Below are 21678 nucleotides of genomic sequence, written 5' to 3' on the forward strand. Positions count from 1 at the left end.
ACACGAATCTCCAACTCACAATCTATTTCTTGGGGAATCTGTAACAATGACCAAAACATTTTGCATAAAGGAACCCTATTACTCTCCTTTTTTCATTCCCCTCTTCAGAATCAAATGTCTCTTCATTTCCCTAATGGAAGAACAACAAAACACTTATTTCACGATAGAAACTTTGAAGTTCACATCAAGAACTGCCTTCAGAAAACATGGATTGGTTAAGAAATTTTACAGCACTTAGCATCTTTCTCAAACTTATTCCACATTTTTCTGTCCCTCCTAAATAGTCAACTATTATTTATAATGATTGATTAGAAGTGAATAAAGGGCAAGTATTGGATAATTCTTTAACTGTGGAAAAATATACAGTACATAAAATTTACCATTTTAACCATTAACACTGTTGTGTAACCATCTCCACAATCCATCTCCAGAACTTCATCCCAAACTGAAACTCTGTATCTATTAAACAACATGGATAACTCTTGACCTCATACTGTAGTTTTTGTTCCTCTTCATTCTAAAAAGTTGAGTTTGGGGAAAGAAGAGCAGGCAGAAATACCAGATGATTCCAAAGAACTTGGCTTTGTGCAAATAGCGATTGCTATAGGTAAGAAAAAAGTGACTAAAAAAGTGCTGGGAAGTTGGGTGCTTGAAGATTAGTATTTCTAAGATTGCAAGTTCTAAGACTCCTGTGGGATAGAAAGAGTTAATACAAAATATTTTGGTCGTTGACTCCTTAGATTTTTTTCCTTAACAAAAATACCTTTGTGGCTTTTCACAAGCTTAGTGTTAAAAATATAACAAGAAACAACAGAGGATAATACAAACAATTGGAGCCTACCATAAAAAAATAACCGTGATTAATGCTTGGTCAACATCCTCCTAGGTATCTTGCTATGCATACGATCCAATACTCAAATACACTTTTCCAAAAATGTGATTGCAATCTGCCTTGCAATATATTTGGATCTCCCACAATATATTTTGTCCATCTCCTTAGGCACCACAGATCTTTAGAGCTGAAAGGGAGACTGGAAATAGAGTCATTAGGGCCTTTATATCCTGCTGGAAATGTGAAGGCCTTGAGAGCTCTCTGCACAGAACAAGTACAGACGTTTCACTGGCTATTTTAAGTCTAATACAATTCAAGGAAAATACAAAACAGCTCTCTTTAAACAAACTATGGACTACTAAATGTGTTCATGCCACTTTACTTATTAAACTTATCATTTTAGTCATTGATTTTTGTTTTCTCTCGTTTGTTTTCACTTCCCAGGTTTTAGTTTTTATTAAACTTATACACGCACATATGTTACAGTGGAAAACAAGAGTTGTTGCAAAAAACTCCAGAAGTCCCCTCCTGCACCCTTTGTATGTGCCTCCCTGAAGGCAATCACTTTAAAATCAGTTTTTAAAACACTTTCCTATCTTTAAATAACATGCACATGTGGGTACTTGTTCCATTTCCAGCATTATCCACCAACTTTCCACTATGACAGATGAGGCATTATGCCTTCTATTCACACCTCACTGTCACCTGTTCTTAACTTCCTTTCCCATTCACTCCCATTCTGTCCCTTCAATACAAGGAGAAAATAAGGGTGAAATCACTTTAGTAAATTAAGGCTAGAGCTCCATTGTCCTCTAGTCTGGTTCAAAAGTTAAAAATCATTTTTACCCTTGTACTTGGAAAGTGACCTTTTGCTTTTCATCTCTGGATCTTTGTATTCAATGTTCTGAATTTCACAAATACATGGTATGCTCTCAGCCCTTAGTGATCCCTTTCAATCTGGAAATCATGTTCTTCCATTTGGGGAGTTATTTCATTGATGATTTTCTTCTGTCTGTTTTCTCCATCGCTCTCAAGCTCTTTTTTTGGATATGGGATCTCTGGGATCAGCCTTCTAATTTTCTTCTATTTTCTCCTCTATTTGTCAGGTCCTTCTTTTTTGTTCTACTTTCTAGGAAATTTACTTGACTTTCTACTCCAAAGTGACTTAAAAAACACAAATCTTACAGTTCTGAGGGTTAGAAGTCTAACGTGAATCTTACGGATTAGAGTCAAGGAGTCTGAAGGCCTGTGTTCCTTTCCAGAGACTCTTGGGAAGAATCTTTCTTTGCCTGTTCAGGTTGTTGGCAGAATTCAGATTCATACGATTGTAGGGCTGCAGTCTGCATTTTCTTTTTTTCCTTTTTTTTCTTTTTTTTTTTTTTTGCGGTACGCAGGCCTCTCACTGTTGTGGCCTCTCCCGCTGCGGAGCACAGGCTCTGGACGCACAGGCTCAGCGGCCATGGCTCACGGGCCCAGCCGCTCCGCGGCATGTGGGATCTTCCCGGACCGGGGCACGAACCCGTGTCCCCTGCATCGGCAGGTGGACTCTCAACCACTGCGCCACCAGGGAAGCCCCTGCGTTTTCTTGATGGCTGTCAGCTGGGGGCTCTTCCAGCTTCCAGCGGCCCCCACATTGCTTGGCTCATGGCCCCCTTCCTTCATCTTCAAATCCAGCAACAGTGAGTGGTGTCCCTTTCATGCGTCTAATCTCTCCTCTCCTTCTACTGTGGCATCTCTCAGCCTCTGGCCAGAAAAGTTCTCAGCTTTCAAGGGCACATTTAACTAGATTGGGCCCACTTGATAATCCAGGGTGATCTCCTCATTTCAAGATCCCTAACCTTAATCATATCTGTAAAGTCCATTTTGCCATAGGTTTCAGGGCTTAGGATGTAGACATCTTTAGGGATCCTTATTCTGCCTACCACTATATTATAGTATCTTAATATCTATATAATATATTTAACTTCCGAGAACTCTTTATTCTCTGAATGTTCCTTTTTTTGTATAGCAAATACTTGTTTCATGTTTGGGATATCTTTACTTTTCTCTGAATATAATAATGATAGTTATTATATCAAAAGTTGTAGCAGAAAAATCTGTCTTCTTCTCCCTGTATAGTTTGTTTCCTGTAAGTTGCCTTTCTGTTGTGTTTATTTTGGTCTCTGTCTTCCATTGTGTAACACTCTGTTGGTTCATGGCTGCCTGTCATGGACCTTAAGCAGCTGACTGGTCTCCCTGGTGCCCGGGCAAGACTCGTGGACCATGGGCTTGAGGGTAAGCTGATCTGGCTTGCACAAGATCACCATTTTAGGGGTTGTTTTCTCTTGGTTTGGTCAAATTCCTGAGAGGTGGATCTTTCTATCTCCTACTTTCAGGGTATTCCAACTTTCATAGGACTGGCTGTCTGCATTCTGAGAACCAAGGGAAGTTGGGGATCTCAGCATTCGTGATGTGAATGGCTAATGAACTTCTCTGCTTGTGGTAGGAAGTCACCCTCAATGTACTTACTGTGCTCTAGTCAAGAGATTGGCCAGTTTCTTTCTCCAGAGAAATCACCTCAGTCTTCTGAGCAGAGCTGGGGAGGGAATTACAACCTAACTCTTTAAGTAGCCTTTCAACCAATCCTCCTGTATTGAGCCTCACTTTCTCTCTGCAGATACCTGGTGTTAAGTCCTGAGGTTTTTAGATGTTCTGCATTATAAATTAGGTTCTTCTTGGCTTTCCCCACTGCCAGTTTAGCAGTCAGCTTTCTCAGATCTGCCAGGTCAGTTATGATTATGCAGCCTCTTGCATTCTCTTTGTCCTCATGGGTTTTCCCCTTTTCTGTAATTTTACTAGCATTGGGAGGAAGTAAGAATGAATGAATGTTCATTCAGACTACTGAATTGTATACTTTAAAAGGGTGAATTTTATAGTATGTGAATTATATCTCAATAAAATAAATTTTAAAAATGAATTAATGTGTGTGATATGCCATTCTTATCCCAACATATGCCTCCTAATTTTAGAGGAGAGTGAGCCAGAGAAGCTTAAATGAGAAGCCCAGGATTGTGATGGTTTTAAAATGATCTCAAATCTCACTTAAGTCAACTTTTTAAAAATAATTAATTAATTAATTAATGTATTTTGGGCTGTGTTGGGTCTCTGTTGCTGTGTGCGGGCTTTCTCTAGTTGCAGTGAGCGGGGTCTACTCTTTGTTGCGGTGGCTTCTCTTGTTGCGGAGCACAGGCTCTAGGTGCACAGGCTTCAGTAGTTGTGGCTCACAGGCTCAGCAGTTGTGGCACCCGGGCTTAGTTGCTCCGTGGTATGTGGGATCTTCCTGGACCAGGGCTCGAACCCGTGTCCCCTGCATTGGCAGAGGGATTCTTAACCACTGTGCCACCAGGGAAGTCCCTTAAGTCAACTTTTAAGCGACTGTTCAACTAAATCCAATCAGGTTTTCTGAGTTGTATCTGGCCTTGCAGAGTTGCCTTTTGGGGCAGTGCCTCCTCAAGCCGTGACCTTGGGCACTTGCCATTCTAGCCTGCACCATTTCTAGAAGAGGAACATTGGTGCTCTGGAAAACTAAATATCTCTGCAGGGAGGAGATGACCTGCATGTCATTGAGTCGAATGCTAGTTTAAAAATGTACAAATACTGTTAATCATTTAATTCTTGAATCTATACATAATTAGTGCAATTTATATCAGACAGTAGTTTTAAGGATACATGAAAATACTGAGAACAGTGATGTTTGAGGCTCCAGGAGAAAAGGGACCGCGGCTCTCCATGCACTCCCCTCCCCACCCAGCTCCCATGATGTAATTTGATAAACACACAGAACTCAAAGTGGCTAAAAAAATACAAGGAACATTAAGTGGTCTATGGCTTTTCTTAACATAGTCAAAATCAATAACTTGAGATCTCTTCCTGTTAACATTTAGGGATTTACATGTCTAACTTCCATTAGTATTAAGTACTCTTTCCTGCCAATATTCATTTTTATGCATTTTAAAGTTGTTTATATCATATTCACAGTCAGTTTTTTACATAGCTGAGAGAATACAAGATGGCTGTAATATTTTCTAAAGCAATTAAGTGTTAATTACCTGTTATTAAATCAATATTTCTCCAAAACGTGTCCTTGATTTCTTGGCCTTCCTAACTTTCACCTAGTATATGTACCTCATTTACTTCCATAGCTCAACTATCAAGAGTCTGTCTTTCTGCTGGAATATGGTCACTTTTTCAAAATTGTGGTATCATAGGCCTTTAGTGGCTTGAGCGATCAGAGAGCCAGAACTGCCCTTGGAAACAGTTTGGGTTGACAGAGCTAGCAAACAAAAACACAGGACCCCATTAAGAATTTCAGATAAACAATGAATAACTTTTTTTTAGTATAAGTGTGTCACAAATATTGCAGGGGATAAACTTATACTAAAGAATTATTTGTTGTTTATCTGAAATTCAGATTGAACTGGGTGTCCTGTATCTTATCTGGCAATCCTAGACCCAGGCTACGGGGGACCCCCGTACGGGGCCCTGGGTTTTAGAGATCATCCACCAGTGCTTTTCTCAGGGTAAGGAATCCTTGGCACCAATTGGACCTACCCATCCATTCCTGCACCCTCTTATACACCATGCCCTGGGTGTCTGCAATCCTAGTCTACAACTACAGGTGTGACCCAGGGGTGGTTGATGGGAAAGGGTGGATCAAGATGGGATTTCTGGCTGAGGTGCCTGGGCACAGGAGCATGGCAGGCCAGCATGACTATAGGACAGAGTCCTAGGAAAAAGACCAAGCCAGAGGAAAGGCCCAGGGCCTTTGTTTGTACCCTCACCCTGGGTCCCACAAATGTGAGGGGTGGGCCTGCAAAGACCATCTGGCCATATACATCTTATGTGATTTCTGCTGGCTATCAGATGGGGAATGGGTACAACGAGGGCAGAGTGTATAGTTTCCACTTATAATGTACGGCTTCTGTTTCTAACCTCTTTAATATTTTCATTTGCTTCCATTCATCTGCTTTTTGCTACACTTTTTTTTTTTTGGCCATGCCACGCAGCTTGTGGGATCTTAGTTACCCGCCCAGGGATGAACCCCGGGCCACAGCAGTAAAAGCACCAAGTCCTAACCACTGGACTGCCAGGGAGTCCCCTTGGTACATTTTCTTGTAGAAATGTCACCAATGAATGGGTATTTGAAAAAAGAAACTAAAAAAGAAAAAAAAAAAATATCCATGTCACCATTAACAACAACAACCCTGCAAAGTAAATCTAGTGTCTCTCTCCTGTACTGAGCCTTTTAAAGCATGGTTCAGTTAAATGCACCCCGGTGCTCAGTTTAAGTGCTAGCCTTTCTCCAGAGATTCCTGGGTGTGCTAAAACATAAGCTCTGTTCATTTGAGTTGTAACACATCATGAGTTGTAAGTACAGATTCTCTTTGTCAAGAAAAAAAAACAAGTAGAAGGAAGACACAAGAGAAAAGTAGGCTTTTGTGGAACTATTACATGCTAGGTTGTTTATAATATAAACAGTGCTTTTTTAGCCTTGTAGAGAAAATTAAGTTAATATTTGTCTAAGGTTCAGGGCTGCATGAATCCACCTATGCTGGTACATGCCAGGAAGGGAATTTTAAAATGGCATGTTGTATTAGTTAGGATGTTTTTGGCTCAGTGTAACAGGAAGCCAGCTCTAGTGGTTTAAAAAAGCCAGGCGTTTATTTTTTCTCCCATAAGAAGCAGCTTCATGATGCCACTGAAGACCCAGGCTCTTTCTGCCTTTCTACGCTGCCAAACTTGGCTGTGGTTTCCTTCCTCATGTTTCAAGATGGCTGCTGCCCTTCTAGGCTGGAAGGGGGAAGCTGAAGAAAAAAATGTTTCCAAGTCTTTCTTTTTTTAAAATTGAAGTATAGTTGATTTACAATATTGTGTTAATTTCAGTTGTACAGCAAAGTGATTCAGCTATACATACATATATATCTATTCTTTTTCAGATTCTTTTCTGTTATAGGTTATTATAAGATATTGAATATGGTCCCCTGTGCTATACAGTAAATCCTTGTTGTTTATCTATTGTATATATAGTAGTGTGTATCTGTTAATCCCATACTCCTAATTTATCCCTTCCCCCCTTTCCCCTTTGGTAACCATAAGTTTGTTTTCTACATCTGTGAGTCTGTTTCTGTTTTGTAAATATGTTCATTTGTATTACTTTTTAGATTCCACATATAAGTGATATCATATAATATTTGTCTTTCTCTGGCTGACTTACTTCACTTAGTATGATCATCTCTAGGTCCAGCCAAGTCTTTCTTTCCGAATGATTTCTTGGAGGTTTCTTGCTCATATCTCATTGGTCATTAATGTGTCAGAGTGCCACCTCCAGCTGCAAGGGAGGTTAAAGTGGCCATGTTTCAGCTGGACACACCGCTATCCCAAATAATATTTGGGTTCTCTTACGAAGAAAAATGGTAAAGCTGGGTATGGGCTGTGCTATTAGCATCTGTATGCTATTAGCCGCAGATGCGAACAAGCACATAAATTCTTCAAAACACAAGTCATTTTTCTCTCCCAACATACATAACAGTCAGGTTTATCACTATATAGCAAGTTAAATAGATACGAAGAGAATAAATCATATTTTGAACCAACACTATTTTCAAGTGCTATTTTTTTGTCCACAAGTTAGTCCATAGGTTGAGAGATTGTCTTTCCAGCCATTTATCTGAGCAGCAGCTGGTCAAAAATTCTTGACCACATTATAGAACTTCCTGCCAATGCCAACATTTACCTTACTGGTACATTTAAAAGGTCATTTAAAAGAAAAAAAAAACTATCATTGCACCTCTTTGTTACAAACACTGGATTATTAGTAGATACAATGTACCTCTTTTCAAATTTAAACCTGAAAGCTAAACTTACAATGTTGACTGAATGCATAGCATAATTAAAGCAATGAAACCATGACACAAATGATCCTTGACCTCCTGAAGCTCATAAGCTGCTAGGTTATGACCTAGCAGGGCTGTGAAACAGACAACCCTATAGCTGTAGTAGGCTGGCCTGGGAGATGAGTCCCAGGGGTGAGTGCCACAGGAGAGAAGCCAAGTGCAGTGGGAGTAGGGGCAGTCAAAGAGGAGAGGTCTCAGCGGATTGAGATAAACAGAACAAACCTCACGAGAAGACGCTGGCAATGCAGGTGGGAAAGAGATACACTTACTTACAGCGCAATGGACAGAAAACATGGAGTTGCTTCAGGTAACTACTGCTAATTAAAAAACATACTTACAAAAGCCTAGCGTGTGTGAAGTAGTAGGCGACGCTGCGGGCTGAAGGCCAAGCCAGAGTCTCCACGTAGCACAAAAAGAAGCTTGCCTTATTCGTAGCTGCAGACAGCTTAGGAAACTGGGTTACCACCTTAGAACTATGTGGTAATGAAAGTGACTTCACGTAAGATGAGAAACTGCAGAACACTTTGGAAATAGAGTGCTAATGCTAATCACGAGAAGTGTTATTACAGGAACTTCAAACTGTCCGTTGATAAATGGACATGAAGCCTCCAATTATATTTTCAAAAGATCCCTGTTGATAATTCTACCCTTTGGTTAACTTACTTCATTTCCAACATTTCATTTAATTCATCTCAGCGTGTTGTCCTTAATCCTGCACCCAAAAGAGTCAGATTTTATTACATGAAAATCTTCCTAATTTGCCACCGAAAACCCTGCGCTATTAAAAGACAGGACCACATGGTTTTTCGAGAGATTCTTTGTAATTTTCGCCTCTTGGCTTGCTTCGGACCTAGTCTGGCAGATAGCATAGGCTATTATTTCGGCAGCAGGAGAATATGAAGAATATAAGGGAAAAAGAGCCACTGGCATGTCGAAAGAACCTTCCTGTTTTTGCCACTCAGTAAGTACAGAAGAGTAGGCGCTCGCGGAGGCAAAGAAAGGGAATCTTCAGGGTCCCCCGAGGAAACTTCTGATATGATAAATAACTTGAGGGTGGAACGTAAACGCCATCCCGGTCCCCACGCGGCCCCCACGGTGATGCAGAGCCTTCGCCTTCCCCCTCTTCCCTCTTCCCCCGGGCCGAGTTCCTGCCTGAGCTCAGCCTGCCCTCCCCGCCCGCCCTTCCGTCCGTCGGTCCTTCCGTCCGTCCTCCCTCCAGCGCCGACGCGGCGGAGCGCACCAGCCGGCGGGGTCAGGTGATTGGGTGACGCCCCGGCGAAGCGCTCCCCACCGCGCGCGGGCGGCGCCGCCGCGCTCTACGCCTCCGGGGGGAGGGGACTTCCCGGGAGCCGCCGGCGGAGGACGGGAGGAGCGCGGCGGGCGGGCGGGCCGAGCGGGGACTCGCTGCCGGCGGGCGGGAGACATGGATCGCGGCGAGCAAGGTGAGGGCGCGGACGCCACCGGCACGGCGCCTCCGGGATGGGCGCGAGGTCCGGCGCGGCGCTGGGGTCCGAGTCGGGGTCCGGCGCGGCGCGCGGCCTGGCGCCGGAGCAGGTGCAGAGCCTTCGGTGCCTGCGCCGCGAGTTGCATCCCCGATCCGGATCCGGCGTCCTGGTGGGGCCCTGCTTCAGGGAGCGGCGCTGGCGGCCGGAGAGGGCGGATGGGGCGCGCGTGTGTGTTAGAGAGAGAGACGAAGCAGAAAGAAAAAGAGAAGGTTCTGGGAGGCGGCGGAGGGCTGGCGCCAGGCTTACCGAGCTGGGGCTGCAGATCGAGATGCGCTTTGGTGGAAAACAGTACCCAGGGAGTCCTGTTCAGCTCGCTCTTGTGACCGGTGGAAACTGAGGGACTGAGGACAGTAGGTTGTTTCGCCCCGCAAGATGGGCACGTGAAGTCCTCCCCACCCGCGTGTGAAGACTTTCTGCCCTCTTCTCCTTAACGTGGTTAGGATTTTGGGTGGCGTTTGAGCCCCTGGCGATGGCTTTGGATGCAAACATTTAACATCCCCCAATTGTGGAGTAGTGGCTGCGGGTTTATTTGCAGGCGGGGAATTTTTCATAGCAAGGGTCCTCTTTTACCCATCAAGGTGAAACCCCCCAACACAAAATCCCTAATCTGATTACTCTAGCTTTGGATGCACTTGTTTTTGAATATAGTGTATTAAGTGAAATTGCCTCCAGTTGAGTCATTGTTTAAGAGAGATGTGGCAGTAGTATGGCAGGGTTTTCGGATTTAAACATTGCCACATCCTAGAGATCTTTGCTGATAATAACCCACTAACAGTAACCACAGATTCGTGGCACGCTTTTAAAAAGGTATATAAACGCTAAAAGAAAAAAAAAAGAGTAACGATATTAAGGTAAATTTTAGGAAGTGGGGCATAGGAATTATTCCTATTTTGAGTTCTAATACAACAGTTTTCATTAATTTTTTTTTTACCCTCCAGTATTTACTTTCATGCATGTGAGTTTTTGTTGAAATAAAACCATATTCCATATATACTATTTTGTGTTTTACTTCTGATAAGTTGTAAGATAGAATCTTTGGAGCCTTCCAACCCTTCCTTTCTCCCCACCCCTCAAATTAATCTCACACCTGACATCTGAGTGTGTATATTATAAACATTTTATACAATATATTTTTTTAACTGTCAGTTCTTTTCTTTTTTAACATCATTATTGGAGTATAATTGCTTCACAATGTTGTGGTAGTTTCCGCTGCACAACAAAGTGAATCAGCCATATGCATACATATATCCCCATATCCCCTCCCTCTTGCATCTCCCTCCCACCCTCCCTATCCCACCCCTCTAGGTGGTCACAAAGCACTGAGCTGATCTCCCTGTGCTATGCAGCTGCTTCCCACTAGCTATACAATATGTAATATATAGTGCATATGTAATACACTATATATACACTTGCACACATATTGTCTAGATTTTATACGTCTTGAGGTTAGAAGCATATACTTCATCTTTGTCCACGGTTGGGTAGCCTGGTGATTTGCACATGGTAGATATTTAAATGTTTGAGTCAAAAAGCCCCTCACAGGTCTTATATGTATTGTTAGGAGGAGGCCTAGGGGCCACCAAATAAGCCAGCATTTTTTTATCTGGATTTTAATGGGGGCAATGAGGGTGTCAAATATGTGAACGTTTGTATGTCTTACGTTGTCATATTTAACATAATGATGTTTTTAGAATACATAACTGTATGTGGTACTTGTCAAAGTGGACAGAGCTGTGTTTGACTCAGGTGAGTGGAGTGACTAATTTTTTTTAGATTTTGTATTCTAGTTTGGCTGGTAAGAGTCACAGCCATTAGTACTTCTGTAATAGTCCAATTTGCTGATGCACTTCGTGTGTTTTGTTTTTTTAAAACAAACATGGCTGAGTTGGGTTTTTGTTGCTGTGCGTGGGCTTTCTCTAGTTGCGGCGAGCGGGGGCTACTCTTCGTTGTGGTGCATGGGTTTCTCATTGCAGTGGCTTGTCTTGTTACAGAGCACAGGCTGTAGGCACGCAGGCTTCAGTAGTTGTGGCACACGGGCTCAGTAGGTGTGGCTCGCGGGCTCTAGAGTGCAGGCTCAGTAGCTGTGGCACATTGTCTTAGTTGCTCCGTGGCATGTGGGATCTTCCCGGACCAGGGCTCGAACCCGTGTCCCCTGCATTGGCAGGTGGATTCTTAACCACTGCGCCACAAGGGAAGCCCCTTTGTGTGGTTTTTGTAGGACTAGTTTTTTTTTCTGTGTGTGTGTGTGTGTGTGTGTGTCTAAGACATATTTAATAAATTTCTTGGTTTATAAGAGGAGTCTTTTTCCGTCTGTAATTTTCAGATGTTTTCTTTGGTCAGGATATTTGTTAGTCATGTCAGTCCTTGCTTTTAATTGTCATTCTTGGACGGCTAGGGAAATCCATCCTCTTAAAGTGGAGAGTCTGGAGACTTGGCTGTAAACGAAAGACGAGCCACCCGCCTGGGCAAGGTCAGCTGACTCACCGCACAGCTTTGCTGTCTTAGAACCACATGGCCTTTCCTTATACTTTTGCTTCCTTCTGCCTGTCTCCTTTGCCTTTTCATCTCTATGTTCCCACAGCACATAGTAGGTGTTCAGAAATGTGTGTTGACTGCCTCAGATGAAAGGGAAAAGTGCCCAAGAGCAAGTACCTTCAGGTTCCTGTAATCTCCGATGTCCCTCTAAGTTGGTCATTTGCTTCCCACTTCCTCCTGTACCTTTTTTCCTCTGTGTTTTAAAGAAGCAGAAATCTGGTTGGGTGGAGAAAGTTGCTGATAAGGCTGCATTGAGCATAGAGGGTAAGTTTACCCGTCAGGTCTTTGAACTGGTAGAGGGGATGCCTCAGTCTTCAGCGATTCCATAGACTCCAGGCTGAGACGGAGAAGGAAGAACCTGCGTTTGTAAACCTGCACGTTCACCAGCAAAGTACGTTGGCTGAAAGAAGGTTGGCTGTGATCGTCACTTGAATTTGTGATTTTTTTCGAAGTATCTAAAACCAAATCAGAACATTTTAGAATTTGTTTAATTTACTTTTTTGGTATGTGTGGAGTTTGTTGTGTTTGTCCCTTAAAAAAAAAAAACCTCTAGATGCAAAATTAAATGCCTTACCTCTTGTCTTAAGTACGTGTCTCTGTTGAATTGTCTCCTTATCCCTTACTTCTTATGAAGTTGTCAAAATCTATCCTTTGCTACTGGTTTTTAACAGAGCTATGAAGTTTTAAAATGAGCAGTTTACCTTTGTTTTCAACCATGTATTCTGAATGCTTTTTAGTATCAGCCTGAGATTCTGTTTTTCCTGTCCTCTACTATGCCCAGACTTTGTATACGATACTCTACTTATATTGAGAGCAGTCAACATCAAATGATTTAAAATGTACCGTAAACCACATAGTGCCTCTCAGGAGTTATTACGCGTTCAGCCCAGCAAAGCACACTTAACGTGTGTGCTATTTCCCACTTTGAAAGTGCAGTGCGGCCGGCTAGCTAGAGAAAACATTGTGGAAAATATCTCCTGACTGCCTTTTATGGGGCTGAATAGATAATTGTACTCGAGTACTCTTCTATGTTAGTAATAACTTGTCGTTTAGCACCATTATATTGAAGTGACAGTCACCTAGCCACTAAGCATTTTATCTGTGTTTGAATTAAAACACTACCACCACCAAAGCTTTATATTTTAATGGGGTGAGGGAAGGCTGCTGGGACTGAAACAACTGGGGGAGGAGAAAGCTGTAAGAAAACCACGACACAATAATAGGTTACTATAATTTCAGCATGGTACTTATGCCTTAGAAATAACAGAAAGGTAAGGTGTCGCTCATTTACAGGTAACACAAACATAGGGATGCATGGATAACAGTTTTGAGGGTCTGCTCACAAATCTGTGGGTGTGACCCACCCAGGTTCTTGGTGTCTTTGGGCAAGTCTCACTTTCCGTATGGTGCTAATGTCTTTGTTAGCTCCCATTCACTTCCTGCATTTATTTTTATGCAGCAACCTGCCTAGTCCCTAGGGAAAAGCTGAGTGGTAAGAGGGGTTGTGATCCTTCAGAAAGATCTCAAAACCGCAGAATCTGTGTACACAATAAAAACAAATGCAATCACGCTTCCAAACAGAAAAGAACACCCGAATCTCCTGAACTTCTGTGCTGCTGGTCCTTTTGTTGGAGGCTCACATTATTTTATTTTCCTTGTGGGGTTAATTATTTCTCTTTTAATTGTTGACTGTTGTAAAAATCTCTTTTCTGAGACTCTTCCAAATTTTATTTAAACTCGCTGGGTACCAGCTGTCCAGAAACCATAATCTTAGCAGTGTGTTTTTTATTAGAAAAGTGTCCAAGGGATCAAGGGATTTAATGTTTAGTGGAAGTTAACAAAATGTTTAAATCAAAAATACTTCTTCGTAACCGAGAGTGATTGTTCATTTTAGTAAAGTCAGAAAATACAGATGGAGAAAAAGAACATAATATTACCTATAATCCTAGTCTGGAAAATCACTGTTAACGTATTGGTTTATATCCATCCATGTATCTATCCTTTTAAACAAATCACAAAATAATCTCCTATTGACTATTGCATCTTATATCTTGCCTCCCCTCCCTTTTTACACTCAGTATATTTTAAAAGTACCCTTCTCCAGCATCATTTTGACTAGGGGACCAGGTGATTAATGCACATGATACAGCGTTCAGAATGACTAAAAGGTTGCAAAATGTAAATCTCCCTTCCACTCCTGTCTCTGAGGCTATTTCCCTTGGGTAGTGATGTCACCATTATTAACAGTTTCTTCTCTATCCATCCAGAGAGATTCTACTTACATAGGTGTACACACATGTATTTCAATACTATATATGTATGTGTGTGTATTATATAAGCTGTAGCACGCAGATTATTTAGCGTCTAACTTCTTTCACTGAAATACAATGTGTATTTTAGAGATCATTGAACATAACGTTATATAGAGCTGTTTCATTTCCAGGGCTATTTGTAGATGTCTCTCTGTAGATGTACCATGTTATGTACCATAACAGGTGATGTTTATCTGGTTCCCTATTGATGGACATTTAGGTTTCCCCTAATATTTTGCTATGAAAGCAAAGCTGCAGCAAATAAATCTGTATGCAAGTTATTTGATAAATGTGCCAGTATGTCTGTAGGAAGAATTCTTAGAAGAATGTGACTGTTCAGTTTTGATGTGCTAAATTCCGCTCCATAGAAGTGGTGCCAGTTATTCGCCACCAGCAATGTGTGAGCATCTGCTTCCCTCCATCGTGCGCCCAGGGTGTTGTCACACTTTTTCATCTTTGCTTATCTTGTAGGGGAAAGGGAGTTTCTCAGTATATGCTTTATTATATACTTTTCTTAATATGAAGGCGGTCGTACTTCTTTTGATATGTTTGAGATCTAGATTGCATTTTCTGTGACATGTCTGATCATATACTTTGCCAATTTTTCTTTTGTCTTTTTCTTCTTGACTTATAGAATGTAGCCCTCTGTCCATGACATGAATTGCTAATATATTTTTTCCTAGTTTGTCATTCCTTTTTTGACTTTCTGGTGATATTTTCCAAGCAGAAATACTAATTGATGGTGGTTTTTATTTATAGCTTCTGCTCTTGAATCATTCCTAGAAATGGTATTCTCACTTTGAGTTTATGTTTTTATTTTTTTACATTTAAATCTTTCATCCATCTGGAGATTATTTTGATTAAAAAATGGGAGTTATGAATCTCAACCGCCTGCCAGCCCCTCAGCTGGCTACTCAATTGTCCAATACCATTCACTGACTAATGGCTCTTTCCTTTACTAATTTGACACAGTACTGTTATCGATACTAAAGTCCTGTATTATTTTCTTTCCCCTTGATCTGTCTGTTCATTCCCAGCAACTAAACGGTTTAAATTATTGTAGCTTCGTAATATGTAAAAATGTCTGGAAGGGCTAGTCTCTCCTGTTCACTCTGTTTTTCTTCTTATTGCTAGAGTTTTTCCTAGCTATTCTTGCCAGATTTTATTTCCAAATGAACATTAGAATCAACTTGTCTGGATGCAAATTCAACAGAAATCCGTTTGGTATAGCTTTCTTCCCTCCCCGTTGCTCTCCCTCTCTCCCCCCGTTTCCCTTTCTCTTTCTTTTATTAGACCTTGTTTTTTTCTTTATTGAATGTCCCAGTATATGTTCATCATAGTCGTACTATACATAATATATATATAGTTTTGTATTGTATTTTGGATACTATTGGATAATCAGAATTTTAACATGTCATTTAAAAAAGTATCTCCAAACTACGTTTTTTGATGACTGTACCCTTTCAGCATTTGATGTTTATTTAACTGTTTCTTTGCTGGAATATAGATTGCTTTTCATTTTAGCTATTATAATACTTTAAAGAGAAATTGTTTTAAGATAAACTTCCTGAGACAGGACAAAGGATGTCAGTATGTCTAGGCCTTTCATGCCTGTTGCTAAATCGCTTTCTGGAAAACATAATTGTTACTGCTTTTTTTATTGTAGTAAAAAATGCATGACATAAAATATATTATCTTAGCTATATTTAAGTGTACAGGAGAGTATTGTTAACTATATGTACCTTATTGTATAAGAAATCTCTAGAACTTTTTCATTTTGATGACTGAAACCATGCACCCATCGAGCAACACACATTTCTCTCTCCACACAGCCCCTGGTAACCACCATTTTCTTTTCTGTTTCTATGAGTTTGATTACTTCACCTACATCATTAAAGTGGAATCATGCAGTATTTGTCTTTTTGTGACTGACTTATTTCGCTTAGCATAGTGTCTTCAGGATTCATCCATGTTGTTGCCTATTGTGGGATTTCTGTCTTTTTAGAGGCTGTATAATTTTCCAGTATATATGTATGCCCCATTCTCTTTATCATACTTTATTTTCTTTATTCATTCTTCAGTGGGCATTCAGAGGTTGCTTCCACCTTTTGGCTTTTGTGGGCATGGGTGTGCAAATACTCTTTGAGTCCTGTTTTCCATTCTTTTGGGTATATACTGTAGGAAAGGAAAATCTACTTCCCCTACCCTTCTTGCTTCTTTGGCTGATCTGATAATCAAATTAGCGTAGGACAGATTAACAGGTGAAAAACAAATTTAGTTACATATGTGCGGGGGTTTTACAAGAATATGAGACCCACAGGCATTCAGGGAATTGAGACTTATATGACATTCTGTGTTATGGAGAAGGGGGTAGGGTTCTGGGTCTTCAAAGAGAAGGAAGACGATCACAGGAAGATGGGAAGAGCAAAGGTTTGGTAAACAAATGTTTGCCATGCCACGCAGGACAGCGGGATCCAGGGAGGACTTTGATCTCTAGGCCCAGTTGAGCTACCCCCAGCTCAACACCTCACCTGTGCTCTTTGTAATTATCTCTTGTGATAGTTCCCTTCCTGGACTAGACCCTCTATCTAAATCCTTTTAGGCAGGTAAGGCAGAGGTAAAAGTTTTTCCTGAATCTGCTGGGTCTTGAATGCCTTCAGCTCAAAATAGTCCACATGCCAGAGTGGTATATTTGAGGGAGACTTGTTCTGAACCCCTTCAATACCCAGAAATAAAATGACTGGTATATATGGTAGTTCTATTTCTAGGTTTTTTTTTTTTTTTTCTTTTTGCAAACTTCTATACTGTTTTCCATAGTGGCTGAATGGCTGTACCATATTACATTCCTACCAACGGTTATTTTAAAGGGAAATGGGAAGGTTGTAGGGGCCATAAAACTGAAGAGAGAGGGAGCCTGCATGGGTCCTAATTTTTCCACATCCTCAGCTACACTTTTTATTTTCTCGTTTTGATACTGGCCTACCTAATTGGTCTGAGATAATATCTCATCGTGGTTAGGATTTGCATTTTCCTGATGGTTAGTGATGTCGAGCAGCTTTTCATGTGCTTGTTGGCCATCTGTATGTCTTCTTTGGAGAAATGTCTATTCAAGTCCTTTGCCCATTTTATGTTTGGATTATTATTAATATTTTCGTCAAGTTGTAGGAGTTGTTTATGTGTTGTGGATACTTAGCCCTCATGAGATATATGGTTTGCAGATGTTTTTCTCCCATTCTGTAAATTGCCTTTTCACTCTCGGTTGTTTCCTTTTCTGCAAGATGTCATTGCCCTTTAAAAAAAAAAAAAAAAAATGCCATCTCTTTTCATTTAAAATTCTTCCACTTGCTAGAAGGGCTGTAGATGATATTAGCCGTTTGTGTTCCCCTTTTGAGATTGTTTGCTCCTTCATTTTAAAATTGGGATCTTAGTGCCTTCTTTGACCCTCACCCCGCTCCCCTGTTCACATTAAACCTTTGTGTTTTGTGGCAAGTATTTATTTTTTTCTATTTTTATTTTGGTTATGTTGAATCTTTTATGTTATTTTTACTAAGAAAAGACATTATTAAGAGCAGATATTTTCTCGGTGACAGTCTATAGAGTAAGTTGCGTGGCTCTGAGTTGCTTTCAGTACTTCCTTCTCTGTGTCTTTGTGTCTTCTGACGCTTTTGTAATCAATACGAAAAGTCGTGGTTTTAGGCAAGACTAGTCATTTACATGCCTTGGCTTATAGGCGTGGTGAATGTGTTTCATGTTACAGCTATGCAAATGTAAATGTCAGTTTAAACATGATGTAAGACATGACCTTATAAAGTTTCAGATTGAGAATAAACAGGATTCAACTTCACCCATTGTATTTTGAGCTTTGTTGGAGGCATTGTGGTGTGGAAAAGGAGCTTATGGTGCAATCAGTAGGGCTGTAGGAATAAAGATAGTTGTTTATCTACCCCACTAGGATCTGTACTTGGCTAGAAATGAAGTGTCAGTAGGAGAAAGTTCTTACGTTCGTATTCCCGGCTCTCAGTTGAGTGTGTGTGTAGTAGGTACTCCATAAATATTTGTCTTATTGCACATACATTCATTAGAAAGATTTCTAACCTATATAAAATCAGATGGGATTAGATAGAAAAGGTTAAGAATTAAGGAAAGTTAATTGTTTGGCAGGGAGACAAGAATACATGTTCCAAATGTGCTTATAGTTTTATATATAATCACTGAAAATCTGGTCTGTAAATAGAAACCAAACTGGTACTTTACTTCCCAAGTATATATGTAAGAGTGCGTGTGTATACATTTACAGATAGAGGAGGAGACAGTGCTGATTAAATTTTTGTTCTCCAAAGGATGTTGGATGTAGTGCTCAGTAAATACTTTCATAAATATGTTTTCTATACTATTTTATTGAGGGTAGTTATTTGATGCTAATGTATCCTGAACTTAGGAGGCAAGGATGGTGTCAATACATTTTAGAAGTTTTCTTTGAATGCAGTTGAGAAGGGTAATGGGGTTGCTGACAGTGGTGGAAAGGGTTTGCTACTAGTTAACCAGAAGACAAATTATGTAAAGAGGGAAAAATGCAAACATTTTGGCTGGCTGGGGCATTTTAGCAAAGGGGTGACCAACTTTCCATTTTGGTATATACTGAGGGTATCACTTCCGGTATATCACTTTATTAGTAATCAGAATGGTGATGATGATGATTCCATCTGGTTTTTGCAGAACTCTTTCTAATTTTTCTTCATATTATTCCATTTCCGTCTTTCAGTGCTGCAGGGTGGTAGAACGGGTATCATTTCCATTTCACACATGACGAACCAGAAGCTGAGTGACCATGACCTCCCCATTCTTACTCTACTAGATGTGGAGAGTTTTACAAAAACTTGGTCGCACACCTGTTGTCTCTAAGAGAGTAACCTAGTGGCCAAGAACAATTTAAACTACATTTGCAAACAGTTTAAAGGACTGGGGACACTAAGTACTTTTGAGAAATGTTTCCTTCCAACTAATTAAAACAAAATTGGAATCTGAAGGGACACCACTTCAGGCCCTGCATTATAATGACCTAAGTTTTCCAACTGGGGTTTTACTGGGTCACATTTAGTAATACCACTACTACCACTAATGCCAGCAACAACAACATCTGCTGGGTATTTTCTATATACTAGGTCTGTTCTAAATGCTTTTTTTTTTCATTTTGAAAATTTTTGTAACAAATCTGTGAGCCACACTCATAATATCCTTGCTTTACAACTGAAGAAACAAAATGTGAAAGAATGAAGTAATGGGACTTCCCTGGTGGTGCAGTGGTTAAGAATTGGCCTGCCAATGCAGGGGACACAGGCTCGAGCCCTGGTCCAGGAAGATCCCACATGCCGCAGAGCAACTAAGCCCATGCGCCATAACTACTGAGCCTGTGCTCTAGAGCCCGCGAGCCACAACTACTGAGCCCATGAGCCACAACTACTGAAGCCTGCATGCCTAGAGCCCGTGCTCTGCAACAAGAGAAGCCACCACAATGAGAAACCTGCACACCGCAGCGAAGAGTAGCCCCCGCTCAATGCAATTAGAGAAAGCCAGCCCGCAGCAACAAAGACCCAGCACAGCCATAAATAAATAAATAAATTTATTTAAAAAAAAAAGAATGAAGTAATAACTTCTCCAAGGGCACATAGCTTGATGCAGACAGAGCTGGGTTTTAAATCTGAAATATTTGGCCATATAGTTCATGTCCTTATGCAACATATTATACTACCTAAAAGTTCTATATCATGTCCCTTTTCCTTTCAGAGGTGTTCAAAAGGATGCCACGCTATGGTAGCTACCATGGGAAGGGCGCAGTAGGACTTGTATCTACACCAGACTATGGCCATGTGTCTGTCCTCGTGCACCAGAACTCATTGTAAATGTTCAGGGCAAAGAATGCTTGACCTGAAGTTACGTCTGGGTTCAAAATTTGGCTTCATCACTTTTTGGTGATGAGACATCGGATCAGTCCCTCAACCTCTTTGAGGCTGATAATACCTCAACTGTTTGCGAAAATTGAGTAAAAATCTGTGACTAGCACTGGGGTTCAATAGATACTGATTCTGAAATGGAATGTGAGCATTTCTGTAAAATGCTAATTCAGTGGTTCCCCATTCAAATTAAACATTTCGTTTATTTATAGACAATTATGATATGATGTCTGCCCTCAGGCTTACAGGCCAGGCTGAAGAAACACACAGAGAACTTGGTCACTGTAGTCAAGTGGAGGTTGTAAGGGCTGCATGACAGGCTGAGGAGAAAGTGAGCAACTCTGGCTGGTCATCAGGAGAGGGGTCTCATAGCAGGTGACCTTTGAACTTGGACTTGAAGGCTAAGTAGGTGAGAGAAGGAAGGGTGAGGAAGGGAATTTGGGAAGAAGGTTCAGAGGCGTGAAAGGGCTGGTGATCCTTAGAAGTTCCTTGTGGCTGGAGTTCTAGGTGGTCGCTAGGGGTGTGTGAGCACTCTTGTGCACTGGGATCAGGAATCAGGACTCTGTTCTGATAGGCAGGTGGTAGGTGGGTGGGAGTTTAGTTTTAGAATAGCATTTTCCCAGCTGCATAGAAGGTACTAGCAAAGCAGGGAGGGGGTATCACTGTGTTCCACGCCAGAGGTGGTGGTGCTGGATTCCCGAGGGATCTTTGGTAGAACAAGTCAGATGTGAGGGGAGAGGATCTGAGGATAGGAAAGAACAGACAAGGGCTTTCAGATCACATGGAAAACAGGAAAGAGAGCAGAGGCAGGCAGAAGGAAGGGAATTCCATTTGGAGTGTGTTACATCTGAGGTCTGTTCTGTTTATCCAAACCTGCATAACAGATCACCCCAAAACCTAGTGGTTTAAAACCATAGCATTTTTTGTATGGTCACAGATCTGTAATTTGAGCAGGGCTTGGTGGGGACAACTTGTCTCTGCTCCACTCAGCTCAGCTGGGAGGCTTGCAGCATGAGGCTGGGCTCATCCAAAGCCTCACTCACTGACACGAAGGTGGCTGTACTGGGGAGATGCCAGCGGCTGGGGCTCCTCGGGCACCTGACTCAATCCCCATGGTCTCCGGTGAAAACAGCATGACCTGTTTGAGGATGGTGATTTGCTTGCCTGTGTTGAGTACTGTTTTTAGCTGGAGACCATGTTCTTGACCCAGCAGCATACAGCCTCAGTGTGCCTGGGCTTCTTATGTGTTACCCCAGGGCCCCCAACCTGTGGGTCCTAAGAGAGAGGCAGGCAGAGACTGTGTCTTTGCGTGACCTAGCCTTGAAGTCACGTGGCATCACTTCCTCCTCATTCTGTTAGAAATGCGTCACAAAGACTGGCCGAGATTCAAGGAGAGGGGAATTAGACTCCACTTTTGGTGAGAAGAGTGTGCACACGACAAATGTGTGCACATGTTTTAAAACCACCACCAGGTCCTTGTGGGATGCTGGTGTGGATGGGTTCATGGGTGAACTACGGATCTTGAAGAGAAGGATATGGGACAACCTAAATGTCCATTGACAGAGGAATGGATAAAGAAGATGTGGTACATATATACAGTGGAATACTACT

The 21678-nt window shown here is 41.5% G+C and overlaps 1 protein-coding gene across 1 annotated transcript in view; it reads left to right on the top strand.

The window, feature by feature from the left end:
• The first annotated feature begins 9026 nt into the window (after positions 1–9026).
• Positions 9027–21678, top strand: part of TPD52 (tumor protein D52) — a 311826-nt gene continuing 299174 nt past the window's right edge. Inside the window, exon 1 of the mRNA XM_067712003.1 lies at positions 9027–9206. Coding sequence (XP_067568104.1) covers positions 9188–9206 — 19 coding nt within the window. The 5' untranslated portion in view covers positions 9027–9187. The remainder of the gene's footprint in view (positions 9207–21678) is intronic.

This window comes from Pseudorca crassidens, chromosome 17 (assembly GCF_039906515.1).
Source record: "Pseudorca crassidens isolate mPseCra1 chromosome 17, mPseCra1.hap1, whole genome shotgun sequence".
Lineage (NCBI taxonomy): Eukaryota > Metazoa > Chordata > Mammalia > Artiodactyla > Delphinidae > Pseudorca > Pseudorca crassidens.